This window comes from Alligator sinensis, unplaced genomic scaffold (genome assembly GCF_000455745.1).
Source record: "Alligator sinensis unplaced genomic scaffold, ASM45574v1 scaffold1195_1, whole genome shotgun sequence".
Classification (NCBI taxonomy): domain Eukaryota; kingdom Metazoa; phylum Chordata; order Crocodylia; family Alligatoridae; genus Alligator; species Alligator sinensis.
The window spans coordinates 1,369,451-1,386,938 of record NW_005842322.1 but is presented as its reverse complement, the minus strand read 5'-3'; the positions used below and the strand labels follow the sequence as shown (position 1 = coordinate 1,386,938).

Genomic DNA, 17,488 nt, shown 5'->3' with positions numbered 1-17,488 from the left:
GATGGGAGCCTGGGCCCCTCTATCTGAGAAGTAAGGAAGGAGGGCTTGGCCTCCTGTTCCTTGCTTGGCAGTGCTGGTAGCATGTATCACTTTGTCTCTAAACTGATGTGGAGCTTGAGACTTTGATTGAGGGCAGAGGCACAGGCATGACAGAGAGAAGCTGTCCTTTGGTCACACATTCCCCCTTGCCCTTGGGGACATGCAACAGCTGATCTGCTGGTGCACGATCTGCAGCAGGGATGAGGGTGGCTGACTGCTTTCTCTGAAAGCAATGGCCTGGGCCTGTTGGCAAAGGGCATTCTCACCATGAATGGGGCTTTTTGCTGAGCAGGGGTTCTTTGGCCTTGCACTAATTGTGCTACCACCTTATCTAGTTCTCACACTGCTCATGGGATGACCCTATTGTCTCCTCTTCCTCTTGCCATCCCTCCTGGAGAAGCCATCATTTTTTTTTTTGTTACACCTGACCTCTTGAATATGTTGCCTTACTGTGGGGGCATGTGTGGTTGTTTTTTTGGTTGGGCACCTATACAGGCTCAGCTGGCCATTGCTGCTAGCTTGGACTCTTGGTTTGGGGTGATTCTAGCAATTCAGGTAGATACTGAGCCTGTTTTCTAAATGAGACTCTTCTGTTTCAGGGCAGTTTTCCTTCAACCATTTTTACCAGGAAACCTGGTCTGGCACTTCAGTTTTCAGAGCGTGTTTGGTGCTGGTGACAGACACTGGCCTGACTGCCAGGAGACCAAAAACCTCTAGAACAGAGGTAGGCAAAATATGGTCTATGGGCTGAAACCAGCCCACCAAGTGATTCTGTCTAGCCTGTGGTGGGCACCTTGGCCCTCTCTGGCCAATGTGCAGGGGGCAGCCTGGGCGGTGGTGCATGTAGCTGGTCCTGCTGCCCCCGAGCATGGAGGTGCCACCTGGCGCAGAGCACAGCCTGCCCTGTTTCTGCACATGGCTCTCAGGCATAAGGAGAGCTGTAGCCTGCGGTGCTGAGTTGATGCGGTGGGGGTGGCACAGTGGCCGGGCACAGTTTCCTGACAGCCCCCACATCGGTGGCACGCCCTCACTCTGGCTGCCACTGCTAGTATTTCCACCACCAAACCCAGCCCTGCTGCCCGGGCACCCCAGCCTGTCTGCCCCACACCCACTGCCATAGGGATGTGTGGGGAGTGGGTTGTGGCTCTGGCCCTGGCTCAGGCCCAGGCCCTGGCCCTGTGCTGTCACTGCCCCACGATCCTGGCCTTGGCCCCATTCCCAGATACCACTCCCCACCTGCCTGCAGCCCCATCCCATCTCCTGCCTGCATGCACCCTGTCTGCAGGGGTCCTGGGGTGGTTTCCATGGAGACCCCACCTTCCCACACCATCTGGCACCTCTGGTGGTGGGTGTGGGGTGGACAGGGCTGGATAGGATCAATTGGCATCTCCCTGGCCCATCCCCTGCCACCCCTTGCTGCGCTGGGCAATGTAAACAGCTATGATGGGGGCAAGACCAGGTCAGCACCTCTCCTCTTTCCCCAGCCCTCAGCAGCTCACCAGAGCTCCTTAAGTGGCCCTCCAGCCCAAATAATTCCCCACCCCTTCTGCAGAATCACAGGGCCGCCAAAATCTGTGTGGGGCCACTACCAACCTATCCTATACCATACAGCTGTGAATATGCCTCAACACTCGACTCCTTGTCCTGTGCTATAACCACTGGGTTATGCTGCTTGATCAGACTGACCAAAGAGCTTGTCTGGTATGCCTGGAAGTGGGGTATTGGACTATATGTCCTACTGAGATGCTATGTAATAGCAGGAAGCACAGTACTGGACTAGATGACTCTGTAGTCAGTCAGATCAAGCGCAGGTCAAATTGTGTGTTTGCATTTTGTCCATCTTGCCTCAGGCACTTCCCAGACCAGGGTGTTTGTGGCCATCTTGAGATTTTTCTCCTCAGCAGGTTCACTCTTCATCTGACAGATATGCTCCATGTACAAGTAAAAGGCCTCCTCTCACAGCTACCTCTTCCCCTGAGAAACCCGATGGCCCTCGCAAGTCTTTGTTTCTTTAAAATAATCTGAAGCCGGAATCTGAAAACCTAGTGAATTGGAAGAAAGGAAGAAGGAAAAAGAAACTTGATTTTTTCTTTCTCCAGACAGGAATGTCGATAGGTTTGAATCATTGGCCCACTGTAATTAAAAAACACATAACTAGTCGTTTTTAAATGCAGTTGTTTTACTTAATTGATTTTGCCGCAAGGACCAAATGGAATAAAATAAATAAATAAAAGGTGGCTTCCTACTGAATCACTGAAGGCAGCAGAGGCTCCATTTCAATATAATTGCTGCAAATGCTCCAGTTTGTTTCTAGTAATGGTTGTGTAGAAGAGGTGGTGGGGGAAGGGGAAGGGGTCATGAAAGAAAAGAGTGGGGAGTGCTTTTCTCAGCAGCTGCGTCAAGGAACAGGCTGCTCCTGGGATAGTGTTCTTTTCCCTCTTGCCATCAGCATAAAGAACACCCGTTTAACACTTTGCATGAAGGCTCCATTTGGAAGGGCTTTATTCATATTTAATTACTAGCTCGCTGCAGCTCCCCTCTTTAATTACCTTTTAAAAAGCAGGTTATAAAAATGCACTGGCACTCTTTTTCTTTTGCATAAATTACATGCTCTTCAACTGTTCGTGTTAGCGAGAGCTGAGCATGCTGGAGGGGAGGGCTGGGCAAATGCTCCTTTCCCAGCTCTGCTTGTGCCTTTAACTCCTGAACCAAGACAGTACCTTGTTGCCCACTTGGGTTTCCCACCACCCTGCCCCCACCCCCACAAAACTTATTCCTAACTTGCATCCCATTCTGCTGTCCTAGGCCTCAGACACAGTGCTGCTAATCCTCCCCTGCTCCCTCCCCCCATTCTGTCTCTCAAAATGCTCTGCCATCCCCAGTTGTGGGCCTTTCCTGAGTTGAAACTGTCAGTCATCTTAATTTTGTGAGTGAGCAAAAGCCCTCCAAGGAATCGTCCATTACATTAAAAAGATTTTGAAACGCAGGTCTATAGAGATGCAAACAGTAGTTCAATAACCCACTGGCTGATCTAGCCCTCAGCCACAAATTCATAACGCATGCTGACATAGCCAGCTTTAACCATGTTAGCTGGATGATATTGCTCCTTTAATGTAAGCACCAGAGGAATATGTGCTGTCAAGTATTCAGGATGTGATGATATGATGTGTAATATTAAATAAAAATATAGAATTATATGTAAAGAGAAAGAAAATCAGCTTCTGTGCCCAATGTAACTCATGCCCCTGTGCTTGGTACAGCAGAAGCTCTGGCAGTGGGATCGCTAGTGCTGAAAGCCATTACTACTACCTTTTGGCTGTTCTGTCTTGTGTGAAATGGACAGACACCTGCCAGTTCAAGTCCTAGTGGCACAGATGTCCATCTCATAATTGTCCCCATCCCTGGCCTTGGCAGTCTCCTCAAAGAGGTCAAGGACTAAATAGGCTTTAGTGGAGTCCCCCCAGGTCAGGGGTGAGGCCCAGGGGTGCACTGGAAGGGAGAAGCTTGCACAATCTTTGCCCCTGCTGTTCCTGTTCTCTGGACAGAGGGCTTCAGTCTCTGGGAGGTTTCCTGGTGATACTGTCTTAGTGAATCTTGCAACTTCTTTTTCTTTTCTCCTGGCAGATTAAAGAGCTGTTTGTGAGTTTTGAGGACACTCCATTGGGAGCAGCATCCCTGGCCCAGGTCCATAAGGCAGTGCTGCAGGATGGGAGGACAGTAGCAGTGAAAGTCCAGCACCCAAAGGTTCAGGCTCAAAGCTCCAAGGATATTTTGCTGATGGAGGTAAAACAAGGCAGTGCACCTTTGACTTATAGAGCACTTCCCATGCAAAGTAGGTGGGCCAAATTTGCTTGTGGTATTTGCAGGCATAACAACACTGATACCCAGGTGGGTCTGGGATACTGACTTGGGTTCGTTCTCCTGAAATGCTCTACAGAGATAAATGTTGTGGTTAGAGGTTTGCAAAAATAAAACAAAAATCAATGAGGGCTGCAGCAAAGCAGAGATTGCTTGGATGGAGAGATTGGACCCTAGTGCTGGATGAGCAGAGAGGAGGGAAAGAAGGAAGGTGGAGGGAGAAAGTCTAGTGCCCTTAAATAATAGGGGGCAGAACTTACAGACCAATGGTAACCAGTTATGTGCTAACAGTTAGTAGGGGCTGGGCATTACCACAGCTCATGTGGTCTGTGACAACTGCTCTTGTGCACTCAACTACTTACCTGTAAAGACTTAATTGAGGCACAGCTTACCTCTGGACAAAACAGGGCTAAATTTAGCTTTTATTTACCTCAGAGTATTTAGGGTGCAGGAAAGCTACAATAGCGACATGATAAAACGAAGCTCCCAGTTAATTGAGGGCAAATGGGGTAATTGTGGATTCAGGGAAATTAGGGCTCCATAGAGCTGCCAAGACTCCACTTGAAATCACAACTCTTAGTTTAGGAACATGTCGTAAAGGGTTTCAGAAACCAGGGGCCAAATCCTGAAGTCTTTATGCTGGTCAAACTCTGGTTAACTTTGGGACTCCAAGAGGATACATAGTGATTGTATTCTGATACCTGTGGGGAGTGATGGACTTATCTGAGTGGGGCTGAAGAGGTTGTGTTTTCCAGTGTGCCTGTGGCCTCCTGCGTAGGCAAGAGCCTAAAGGAGCAAGGACCTGGGAGGCTGAGAAGCAGAGAGTTGCTGTAGCTAAAGTGCAAGGAGAAGGTTAGTGCCCCTTGTGGGATCAGATCAGCTTGGCCTGCAGGTTTCCTTACAATCAGGGCTGTAAAAATTACATGGAAAACTTACCCCCTATTGTCTAATTGTACCATCTCTCTGTTTGCACTGGTCTTTGTATGCAGTGAGCTGCACAAAGGTTACTAGGCGAGTCATGGTATTTTTCACTTAAGCTGAGGACCACATAACAGAGACTGAATAGACTCAAGGAAGGTGGAAGAACAAGGAAGATGAAGAAGTAGGAACTAGGACAAGAAGAGAATCATCTATGAAGGAGCCAGGGCCCAGAGACCTAAGGCATTTTCTCTCTTTTCACGTAGTGTTATTGGCAGAGTCTAGTGCAGGGGCGGGCAGTTATTTTGGGCAGAGGGCCGCTTACTGAGTTTTGGCAAGCCATCGAGGGCCTCATGACAGGCAGCCCAGGGCAGATGCATATTAATTTTAAAAATTTTTTAAGGGCCCCACAAGCCAGATAGAATGGCCTGGCGGACCGCGTCTGGCCCCCGGGCCGCGTTTTGCCGAACCCCTGGTCTAGTGTGTAGCTGTAAATCTCTGGCTTGGATTTCTATTTGCTTGTTATTCTTTTAAGAGATATTTAAGCAAGTAATTTTACAATGATTCTTTCTTCTCCATTTTTAGATAAATTCTCTTGGGAAGCTTGAAGCTAAAACAATCTATCTTCTTGCTGTGTATTATTTTTCCTTCCTTTTCCTAGGCTCTGGTTTGTTGTAGTAGGGATACTAGCAAACATCTGTTACGTACATGCTGTAATGTTGTAGTAGGGTTGCTCATGAATGCTGTGTCCTGCCTTAGTTTTGAAGGGTTTCTTGTGGGTGCTGGGTTTGCACATATTGACTTATTATTGTAGGGTCACTTGTGCATGCTGTTTTTTTGGGGATTCTTTTTAGATTTACATGTCTGGCCCTTTAAGAATTATGCAGACTTTGCAAGTAGGTAAGAGATTACATTTAAATATTGATTGACACAGTCTTTTATACTTGGGAAAAATCTGAATGAGAAAAGCTACATGGAAAATTCCCAACTTCACTGCATTTATTTGTAGGTTCCATGGTATCAGAGCGGAGACTCTAAAAATCAGGACTCTACCCAATAAATCTGCAGAGAGAATACACTGCTTGCCATACATCCATCCCTATTTCAGGACAATACTCTAAACGGGTTCCAAAAAGGGACAAATCAAATTGCTATTCAGTATGTCCCTGCTAATGTTTTAGTCATTAAATAAACTCAAAGCATTATTTAGAAAAGTAGAAAGCAATGTATCAATGTCCTGATAACAACCCCCAATGCAATAATCCTGCAGTCCTGGGAAGTTTGTGCATATGGTCATGAAGATCGCTGGTTCCATTTCATTTGAGTGACATAAATTTGAAAGGATTTATGCCTCCAGACATAACAGGAGAAAATCATTCAATAGTAGCTGGAACCTGGTGATTACATTTTTAAAGGGATGCTGGGCTTAGGATTGACATTTAAATAAGAGAAATTGAGATGGGGGTGGGGAATAAATGTTTTCACACAGTTGAGAAGGAGCAGTAGCAGTTTATGACTTTATTTTTGTATTACACGATACCTGTGTTTCTATGTGTGCTTCAAACATTCCCACTCATGTCCAGGAAGTCCTGACTCAACAGTGCTGAGCCACGAAGTGAAATGCTCTAGAAACTTACACAGATGAGCCTGTTTTCCTATTCCAGTTCTTTGTGGAGGGGAAAGTGAATTCAATTCAATTCCTCTACTCTCCACTATTTTATGATTCTTATGGAGCTTTAGGGAATGATTATTTTAAAGACGTCATCCAGATCCTTAGCTCAGGTAAATTGGGTCTTGGCCATTGAAGTCAGTGAAGCTCTGGTGATTTACACTGGCTGAGGATATGGCTGTCTGCTTGAGTTTTAGGGTGTCATTGTCCCTTAACGGAATGTAAATAAGAGTTCTTTGCTGAATTATGTCACCAAATGGAATTTCAGGGCCACGCTGGATTGTCTCTAACATAGGCTGTCCATCACATGTCTTTTTGGATTCCCTTTTTGTGGTCTCATTTTTTATTAAACATTCCTGTAAACAAAAGTTCCTGTATACTATTAGACTGGGGGTTTCAAGGTCACTTAGGGAATTTGATGCCCAGCTGCTAGTCATTTTAAGGGCACCTGGGTAGCCAGCTTCCTTAGTTGGCATTGCAGTGTTCAGCTCAAAGCTGAAAAAAAGTGCAAACCTTAGGATCGCTGAGGTGGCTCTGACTGTGATCTTGGGGCTGCTGGTTACCAAACCCTTGTGGGTTTTTTTGGTTTTTTAAAAGAGCTATAGATTAGTACCTGTAGCTAAAACTGGCCTTCATTTCTGAACTGTCCAGCAGCATTTTCCTGTGTCAGCAAAGTTCTTGCTTAGCAGTGTAAGGAGTAATATAAAGGTGACAGGCCTTATTTTGGAGCTTTCTGTTCGACATTAACTGAAGCCCATTAAAATGAAACTGAACAGTGACTCATCAAACTGCAAGAATTAGAGATTCAGAAATGACCTTATGGGTCACTTAGCCTGTCCACTTCAGAAGCCAGTGCAATTACACTACACAGCCTTTCCTTCAGGGCCTTGCTTTGCTGAGTTTCAAGTGCTCCAGGTGATGGGACTCCCACCATTTCCCTTCAGTGCAGTTCTGCTCCAATATCACAGACCACATACTGGTCAGAGCTAATGGGGATGTAGCAGGCAAGACCTTGTATTCCAGAAATAAACCACTGCATCTCTAGTTTGCAGCCTGATAATGCATTAGCTTTAAGGGTATTTTTAGAATTATGGGACTTGAGCTGGTCCCTTCAAAATAAGATCTTCCTGAGGATGACAAGGGCAGATTGGGGGTCAGTAGTGAATGCACTCAGGGTTGGTGTGTGAGGAGATGCCATTTAAGTTCTGGGATTCACTCTCTGACTTGTACTGCATACAGTTCTGGTCACCCCATCTCAGAAAAGATGCATTAAAACTAGAAAAGGGATGGAGAAAGGAAGCAAAGATGATAAGGGTATAAAATGGCTGAAAAGATAAAGACTCCATAGCTCAGACAAGAGGTGGCTGAGGGTATGTGAGATAGAGGTCTATGCAATTGTGAGTGATATGGAAGAAGTGAAGGGGGGAGCTGTTATTTGCTGTCTCAATGCAGGTGGTAAATTTTAAAATTAAAAAAAGGAAGTACTTTTTATACAATAAATAATTAAACCGTGGAACTCATTGCCATAGGATATCGTAGAGACCAGTAGCATAACTGGATTCCAAAAGGGAATAGATGAATTTATTGACCTTAGTTCTACCAGGTGTTATTGAATATTACTGTCAGGCATGGTACCTCAACCTCAGGACATCTCTAAGCCCATGACTGCTTGTGACTAGAAGGATATAATAGGATAGATTACTCTACATGTGTTTCTTATACTCTTCCTCTAAAACATCTGTTATAGTACTGTCAGAACCAAGATACTGGGTCTGCTGGGCCTGGCCAGTATGGCTCTTCTGTTCTTGTACTTAGCCTCAGGTAGGAGGAAGGGGCTGTTAATTGGAGAAGAAATGGGCTGGGTCAACTTGTGAGGACTGGAAATTGCTGCATAGCATTATAGCCACACCTGAAGAGTGGTTCAGGAGCTATGATGCAGCTGATCAACTCTTTCCTTGACTTTAGGTTCTCCTCCTGATTGTGAAGCAGATTTTCCCAGACTTCGAGTTCATGTGGCTGGTGGAAGAAGCTAAGAAGAATTTGCCTCTAGAGCTAGATTTCCTCAATGAAGGCAGGAATGGCAATGCCGAACAGGTGGCTCACATGCTCAAACATTTTGACTTCCTGAAGGTAGGAAGCTGCAGGCATGTCCGTGTGTGTGTGTGTGTATGTATGTATGGGTAGGAGCGAGCAATGGCACAGAAGCTTGATGCGAGGATGATGATCTGCAGAAAAATATCTCATGTAGTAAAGTGAATATAATACCAATGGTGGTGCTGAATCAGTAGCCCTGGAAGCAAAAACCCTCTTTTTTTTCCCCTGAGATCAGGGACAGTCTAGGCCAGCGTGCTCAACCTCCAGCCCGTAGGCCAAATATGGCCTGTGGGGCTCCCCAAGGGTCAGGAAATGTGGTGGTGGTGGGGGGTAGTGTTAGTTAATACTGCCATAACTTCCTGCTGCCAAAATCTCAAGCCCCGCATGGTGAGTTGGAGCCAGACCATGACACTCTCCCAGCATGGTCAGGTTGCCACACCCCCTTCCCTCTGCTCAGCCAGGTTAGGGCCAGTCCATGCCCTTTTCCTCCCGTGGGGCACGCCCCCTTCTACCTGCATAGGGCTGGCTCTTTTCCTCCTGCCCTCCCGTGGGGTTGGGCTATGCCTTCTCCCCCTGTGGAGCTGGTTCAGGGCCAGTGCAACGGGCCAGTGCAAGCCCCTTTCCTCACATGTCTGGATCAAGTTTGGGCTGCCCTGCCCCACTCTGTGCAGCTGGATGGGGCCTTGCTGTACCTGCCCTGAGCACTGGATTGAGTCTACTGGCTGGATCTGGCCCACAGAGGTACTAGGCACTGCCTGTTTGGCCTCTTGGCCAAAAGGTTGAGCACCACTGGTCTAGGTCTATAAATTTGCCTCATCTGTGACCTGGAGAAAAGAGGTGGAATGAAAAAGAAGTTTAGTCTCCATGTGCCATCTAGTCCTAGGCCTCTGCTGAGACTGTCCAGGGACTGAGCTGAAACCCACCTCCCTGTCCACCCTGACTCGTTTCTATACTGTAAGCCACTCACCAGCTGGCAGAGAATAACAACTTTCTAGCAGGGTCACCCTCTGCTAGATCAGAACTAGTGGTGTGAGGGTACTTGGCTTGCTATCCTGTTACACAGTTAGCAGAGTCAGAGAGAGGGATTCCATCAGGTCCTTGCATTGCCATGAGCTGTGTGCATTAGCCATTAGCTGCTGAGTGGCCAGGTGGCTTCTTTTCTGGGTTTCCTCAGAAGCAAGAGGAAGAAATGGAGATAAAGCAGAAGAGCTGGACTGAAGCTAATGAAGTCAACCATATTCGGTGAGGGAGCTCATACATATCATGGTAGGAGGAAGGGCATTTTCTCTGAAACCCCCGCATACAAATACCTTCTTCACCTGATACACAGACATGCAAAACTTGTATGTGTGAGCATCCAATGGCAAACGCACAGCTTTCCTGTGCACCCAGCCGGGTCACCTTACATACAGATAGACAGACATCACATACTTCTCCCCCAACACTGACATGCTTACCCATATACACCCATAGTTCTCTCCAACACATCACTATATAGGCACTCCAGACACATGCATGGGGTTCTTCCAGTGAAATACTCCCAGATGTGAACTAGTTTCCTATGGACCCACTAAACCATGCACACAGATGTGCGTACCCCTCCCATCACAAACACACTAAGCTGCATGTAATCAGTGACACGCAAATGCATTTACATACACGCCAGTGCTACAGACAAGTGCACTTGCACTTGGTTACAGACATGCATAAGGATGCGCACATCGGCATGACACTTTCACCTCCTATTTGTACAAAAATCCTAAGGTGAAAATAATGGATGTCTGAGGCTGTATGATTTTTCATCAGATTTCATAAATCTTGTCTCCTTTCTGCCTCCTCTTGGCCAGTGTTATGGTCACTTATCTTTCAGCTCTGGTCATGGGATAGTCCTTTGGAACTCAATGGCACCATGGATCCGCCCTTCCGTAAATACAAACAGTTATGACCCGCCTGACTATCAGGGCAGCAGGAGGCCAAAGGCTGATGAATCTGCTAGTGGTTGCTTATCAAAAGGGATGCACCTTGGAGAGCTGTGTCCGTTGCTGCTGTAACCAGGATACTGTGAAGTAAATCCCCATGGAGACAGCCAATCACGTCCTTGCTAGGTTAAAGAGCCGTCATGATATCGATATGTGTAACAATAACAAATGGCTTTGAGATGGCTAAATAATGGATCCTCCTGTCTGACCTGCCAATTCTGAGACGTGTTCATCACCCCAAAGGCAACAGAAGAATTGGGCTTCTATATCATTAATTTTCCTAAACACGCAGCAAAGCTGGGAAGTGGATTTTGTGCTGTGAACCCAGTTGAGCTTTTAAAACCAGAGATAAATTGTTTTCATGCACTGGCATTACAGCCAAACATCTGTGAGTAATTAAAAATTCGCCAAAGAATTTGACTCTTGGCGAGGGAGTTGTCTCTGAGTGCTTGTACAGGGCTTAATAAGCCCTATAACCTGCCCCTGTAAATCCTGAGATGGGGATGAATGTCAGGGCCAGGTTGAAGTGATCTAAGGCTACTGGGATCAGTGGGTTTAGGAGCTGATGTGCAGAGGCTGGGGAGAACATTGTGGGGTTTGTTAGTTTTGAAGTCTGTGTGGAGGGGCTCTGGGTCTTTTAATCTCCTGCCAAGTTTCAAAATAATAAAAATCCAGATGGACTCAGGGATGGGGAGTGGATTGAAAGTAAATGCACTTGCCTTTCCTAGTGGACTATACAGGTAGCATGAAACATATAGGGAGTGGTTGTACAGTAGGATGCAGGGGCATTAGAATTGCACTGGGCAGAGGCCCTGTCCTAGGATAGCAGGCACATTACAGAACCAGATCAAGGGACTTCGCAAGAATGTTGGGCCTAGGGTTAGAATAACAGGAAGCTGTGGGTCATGATAGAGAGGCATCTGTTGCTGTGAGGGAGCTGAGAACTGCATTTGCAGTGGGTTCCTGGTGAGGGCTGAAGTACTTCTACTGCACGTTGCCCCTCAGGAACTGAAGTTACAAAACAAGTGCAGCCTTCTTAGGAACTGTGCTGAGCCAGTTCCTTGACCACAGTCATACGAGTGGCTAGGAATTCTTTCCTCTCCCAGGCTCTGAAATCAGGGCCCTTGCTTTGCAATAGGGGAGTTGGTGAGTCCGCTGCAAACGATACAGCAAACACCCTGGGACAGCTAAGGAGGCTACTGCTTATCTTTGCTACCAAGGGGTTCTGTAATGCATGCAAACTTCTTCCCAAAAGGATCACTAGCAGATCTAGTACCTGTGGGAATTTCAGCCTGCAAATAATTTGGCAGAAGCACTAGCTGGTAGTTTTTTGAAAGGAAGGATACACTAGTTTAAGACTCCTTATTTACTGAGTCACTGACTCACCGTATAAAACTGAGGCCAGTTACTCAGCTTCCTTGCATCTCACTCAGACTGATTTGCCGCAGAATGAACAGAAAGCGCGTTGGTATTTTACACTTGTAAGAGTGTCACATTTGTAACAAGATACTTAAGGGTCTCCCAGGGTTTCTGTGACAAACCCCTTATTTGTGATGCTTGATTTTACTCCCTGTTCAGTTGCTGATGGCTGTGTGAGAGGCTTGTCAGCCTGGTTACATTTGTGTTCCAGAGAGCACTGCTGAGATACAAATTATGATGTGATTATTTATCATGGCCATAACGCAGACTTGCACAGCTCTGCACAACCAAAAAGAGGCTTGGTTCCTGCTCGAGTTAACTGACCAGGTGACTTAGTGAAGTGCGGTAGGTAATATGACCAGCTTTTGAGAGGGTCTGAGAATTTAACAATGTCCATTGACATCAGTGGATGTCAGCACCTTGCAGCTTTGGATGTTAAATGTGGACTTGACAGATGCTGCTAAGAGCACTCTGCTACAGTATGTCCTAAGGTGCCTGGAACTGTATCTCTATGCATGGCCTCTGCCCAGGTTATCACTGTCCCATGTGGGGAATGACTGCCTTCAGTACTTTTCACCAGTGATAAAAGTAGCTAAAGCAGCTAAGGAAAGAGGCAGCCATGTGGGTGGATTTGGTGGCCTCCCTTGTTTTGAGCAGGAAGAAAATACAGGCTCCTTTTTACCTCTGCTGGGAAATTCCTTCGAATCTCTTTTTCTGCATCAGGGGTGTCAAGGATATAATCTGTGAGCTGGATATGGCCCATGAAGCCCTATCATCCAACCTGAAGTGCTGCCCCTGGAGTTGACCCACATGCTACACATGGCATGTGCCAGACCAGCCCCATGCACAGGGTTCAGGACATGTACCACACGTGGCACTAATTCCAGCTGGCTCAGGGCACGCACCATATGCAGTGCCCACCACACCTGGTATGGGACACATGCGGTATATGGTGCCTGCCCCAGCTGGTTCAGGACCTGTACTGCATGTGGTATCCCCCTGGCCATTCCAGGGCAAGCTTTGTGTGCATTTTAAGTCCTGGGCTGGTTGCAATGGGCACTATGTAAGTCCCAGACTAGCCTCACGTGGGTTTGTGTGCAGTACAGTCCCAGACTGGCCAGAGTGAGCACTACATGTGCTGGATCCAGCCCACAGGGCCAGCAATACACTGTTCATCTGGCCCATGGACTGGTCCTGTGGCACTCATTTGGCCCATGGCACCAGATAAGTTTGACACTCCTGTCTTGCATGGTGCATGCCACCCCTGCTCCCTGCCATCATCCATTGGTTTGGCCTAACATTCCTTTTTGTCCTATGACAGGTCCCCAGGATCTTCTGGGAGTTGTCAACAAGGCGTGTCCTCTTCATGGAATTCATGGAAGGTGGGCAGGTGAATGATAGGGCCTACATGGAGAGGAATGGCATTGATGTTAATGAGGTAACATCTTCCTACCCATCTCTGAAGTTGGGCACTGAGGGTGTTGTAGAGAGATGGGAATGGTGATGATAATAGACATTGTGGCACTAAGGTTGCTAGTTCATGAAAAGCCAAAAATGATGCGTCTCTCTCTCTCTCTCTCACACACACTCACACTCACACACAGAGAGAGAGAGAACATCTGCAGTGATGCCTCTAAAAGAGAAAGACAACAGATGGAAGGAGGGGTCAGGAAGGTTCTCTCCAGCTCACATACCCTGCAGGATGTTGAGGTGCATGGATTGAACAAAGGGAGTTCACATCTTCTCCAGTACCTGGGGTGGTCTGCTGTAGGAAGCAGGGCTGATCATAATGCTCAGATGCTAAATGTACCCCTAGTTTTTTCCATGATTGCAGTTCCTTTTATTCTGGAAACAGTGTCAGCTCTGGACATTTTGTAGACGCCTCTCTCTTTCCTTTGTGTTTTGTCAGGATTTTAGCTGTGTGCTTTAGCAAAGTGTCACTTAGATCTAAAATCCCAACATTAATGGGAGTTTCACTTCCATCCCTAACAAGATTTTAGAGTCCCTGTGTAGCAATTGGCACTATCTTTGAAAGAGAAATAAAACAGAGATTATAACTGACTCTGGTTATTAATTAATTTGAAAAAGTCATAATGTCAACCTCAGTTTGCTGACCCACATTCCAGCTACGGAGCTTATATTCTGCTTTCCTTAAGCTCCTGCCCTGTCCTTCTATGTAGTTGCTATTGGGTATTGTTTTCCTTTGTTTTCTTTCCTAAATTGGTATGTAATGTTTCTGTACTCGGTCAGACAGCAGCCATATTTCATCCCAGAGGTGGCTGCATTTCAGTGGTGGTTGAGTAATTCCTGTGTGAGGTATAAAGTTGGTCATCAGCAATCCCTCAGTTCAAGGATGATCCCTACCAGGGCTCATTGATGGGCCTGGAGGTTGCTTAAGAGTCCAGTCCTTGAGCCCCAGATCCATCTGCAAAGTTGCAGGTGTTTCCACAGGGAAGAGTAAGCCATCCAGGAGGGTAAGCAGGAGGGCCCAAGGCCCTACCAGTGAGCCCTAGGGAAGGTAGTCCCATCAGTAGCCGGACTACCAGTGGCACAATGCAGATGGGCACACGCTGCACCCTGAGGGTCCCCTTGGAGTCTGAGGCCTCCACCTCTGGCACCTCAGAGGTCTCTACCCAGATGAAACCCATGGTTCTGGGCTCCATGCAGACAGAGCCTCTGGCTCTTGGCTGCAAGGGCTGCCTGGCATGTTTCCAGGCACATGCGACCGGGAGCATGGCCACCTCCCCTTGTGAGGTTTGCTCTATGAGCACTCCGGAGCACTCTGGAGTCTCTAGAGCACCAGATAGAGGAGCTCCAGGCCGCAGGCCAGAGATTGCATGCCATCAGGGATGACAAGTGGGAGACAGACTCCTACTGCCAGGGCCTTCACCCCCTGGAGGCCGAGGGTAGACCAAAGTCACCTTCCAGGATAAGGGAGGACTTGGGGATCTCCCATACTGTTCAGCCAGGGGGTTGGACCAAGGTGGTCAACAGCCACAAGGCCCGCTGTACCAAGGTCCCCTCCCCTCTGGAGCTTTGCAACAGGTATGAACCTCTTGCAGCCCCAGCAGAGCTGCCAGCTCCTGCAGACAATGCAGGCTCACCCACAGCTACTGTCCTTGCTCTCCCTAAGGCCACTTGTAGAGTGGTCATCGTGGGAGACTCCCTCCTGAGGGGTACTGAGGGCGTGATCTGCCACCTCAGCCCCTTAGTCCAGGAGGTCTGTTGCTTCCTGGGAGCCTGTATCTGGGATGTAGCTGAGGATCCCAAAGCTCATCCGGCCCACCAACCACTACCCTATGCTCCTTATCCATGTGGGCACGAATGACATGGCTCTGAGCAATCCCAGCCGGGTCATGAGATGCTACGGGGCTTTGGGAACGGGGCTTAAGGGGTTGGGGGCACAGGTGGTGTTTCTCTTCATCCCTCCTGGTTTTGGGCTATAGGCTGAGGAGGGAGAGGAGGATTGAGGTAGTTAACCAAAGACTGGCGCTGGTGTCATCATGAAGGCTTCAGCTTCCACAATTATAGTCTGCTCTTTGGTGATAGAGGCAATGGTCTGCTGAGAAGAGATGGCCTCCACCTCACTGTGCTGGGGAGGAGGCTGTTCTCAGCCAGACTGGCTGGCTTGCTCTCCCGGGCTTTAAACTAAGCTCGCCAGGGGATAGGGGGACTACTGCCACAGCAAGCCCACTGGGCAACTTTTGCAAATCCAGCAGGCTAAGGCACTTAAGGGAACCCACTTCTGCCCCAGCCCCAGAACAATATGTAGGGAAGGCAAGGGCCCCCAATGGGACACTTACATTCCTGTACACCAGTGCCAGAAGCTTGGGGAATAAACAGGAGGAACTGGTCCTCCTGCTAAACAAGAATGACTATAATCTCATAGGGATAATGGAGACCTGGTGGGGCTCCACCTATGACTGGGCCACAGGTATAGATGGCTATACCTTGTAAAGGAGAGATCGTGTGGACAAAAGGGGTGGGGGTGTAGCTCTCTATGTCAAGGAAAGCTACACGTCCTTGGAAGCTGACATTGGCACCCAGGGTGGACTACTGGAGACTCTCTGGGTTAAAATCCATGGTGAACGTGTCACAGGGGACACAATGGTGGGAGTCTACTGCACACCTCCTAGCCAGGATCAAGAGCTTGACCAGGAATTCGCCAGAGAACTGGCTGAGGCTGCACACTCCCAGTGCATGGTTGTCATGGGAGACTTCAACTACCCAGACATCTTGTGGGAAGAGTACTTGGCCAAATGTGAATGGCTGCAAAGCTTCCTCATGTGTGGATGAGCTCTATCTGACTCAAGAAGTCTGTGGACCAACAAGAGGCACAGTGGTGCTTGACCTGGTACTGGCAATGGGGGATGACTTAATCAGGGACCTAATGATCGAAGGGAAGTTGGGAGACGGTGACCATGAGCTGATCACCTTCACCATCCATTGTAAAGCTGGCAAGTCAGTCAGCAATGAAGAAGTCCTTGACTTCAGGAAAACTGACTTTGACAACCTCAGGAGCCTTGTTGGTGACCACGACCTGATGGGGAGGGGAGTTCAGGATGAGTGGTTGTTCCTCAAGGGAGCAATCCTGGAAGCACAAGCAATGTCTATCCTGTCTCGGAGGAAAGGCAGTAAAAGAGCACAGCAGCCCCCTTGGCTCTGCAGGGAACTAGTAGACTTCCTGTGTGTAAAAAGAAAGGCCTATCAAAGATGGAAGACTGGATCCACCTCAAAGGAGGAGTATTCTGCACTGACCTGTAGGGAGTGAACCAGGAAAGCCAAGGGTGCAACTGAACTCCAGCTGGCTACAAATGTCAAGGACAATAAAAAGTCCTTTTTTAGATATGTCAGGAGCCAGAGGAAAAGCAAGGGTAACATTGCATCCCTGGTAAAACATATGGGACAACTGACAACCGATGCCAAGGAAAAAGCCAACCTGATTAATAGGTTTTTTGCATCAGTTTTTCACTAGCCCCAAGGGACAGCCCTGCTCAATATGGTATGGGATGGCCAGGGTGAGGGAGAATTGTTACCCTTCATCAGTGTAGACCATGTGAAGGAGCACTTTGAGAGGCTGGACACTTTCAAGTCATCTGGCCCAGACAGTTTACACCCCAGGGTACTTAAGGAGCTGGCAGGCACTATAGCTCAGCCACTGGCACGGATCTTCGAGAACATATGGCGCTCAGGTGAAGTTCCCGAAGATTGGAAGAAGGCCAATGTGGTACCTATCTTCAAGAAAGGGAGTGTAACAGGGGGGCTTCTCGGGGCCAGTCTACCAATGTCCCGCCCACCTGTTTCTGGGCCAACGGCCCACCTTCTCACCTGCCATGCCTTGATGATAACCTAATTAAGCTGTTAATTAGGTGGGAGGCTGCCCATTTCTTGCCCCAATGCCAGGGGGCGCTATCTGCGACTCCGTTTCATAGTTTCTAGGGTCGGAAGGGACCTAGGCAGATCATCTAGTCCGACCCCCTGCCATGGCAGGGAAGAGAACATGGGGGACAAA

General features: G+C 48.0%; 1 protein-coding gene across 8 annotated transcripts in view; it reads left to right on the top strand.

The window, feature by feature from the left end:
• ADCK1 (aarF domain containing kinase 1) overlaps positions 1–17,488 on the top strand; it is a 125,109-nt gene that overhangs the window by 81,328 nt on the left and 26,293 nt on the right. For 6 of the 8 annotated variants that reach the window (XR_003095215.1, XM_025209975.1, XM_025209971.1 and 3 more), the window contains 3 exons: positions 3,664–3,822; positions 8,450–8,614; positions 13,298–13,414. Coding sequence is in view for 7 of the 8 variants with exons in the window: in XM_025209975.1 (XP_025065760.1) it covers positions 3,664–3,822; positions 8,450–8,614; positions 13,298–13,414 (441 nt within the window). In the remaining variant the exon portion in view is untranslated. The remainder of the gene's footprint in view (positions 1–3,663; positions 3,823–8,449; positions 8,615–13,297; positions 13,415–17,488) is intronic. The other 2 variants (XM_025209973.1, XM_025209972.1) reach the window with 2 other exon arrangements.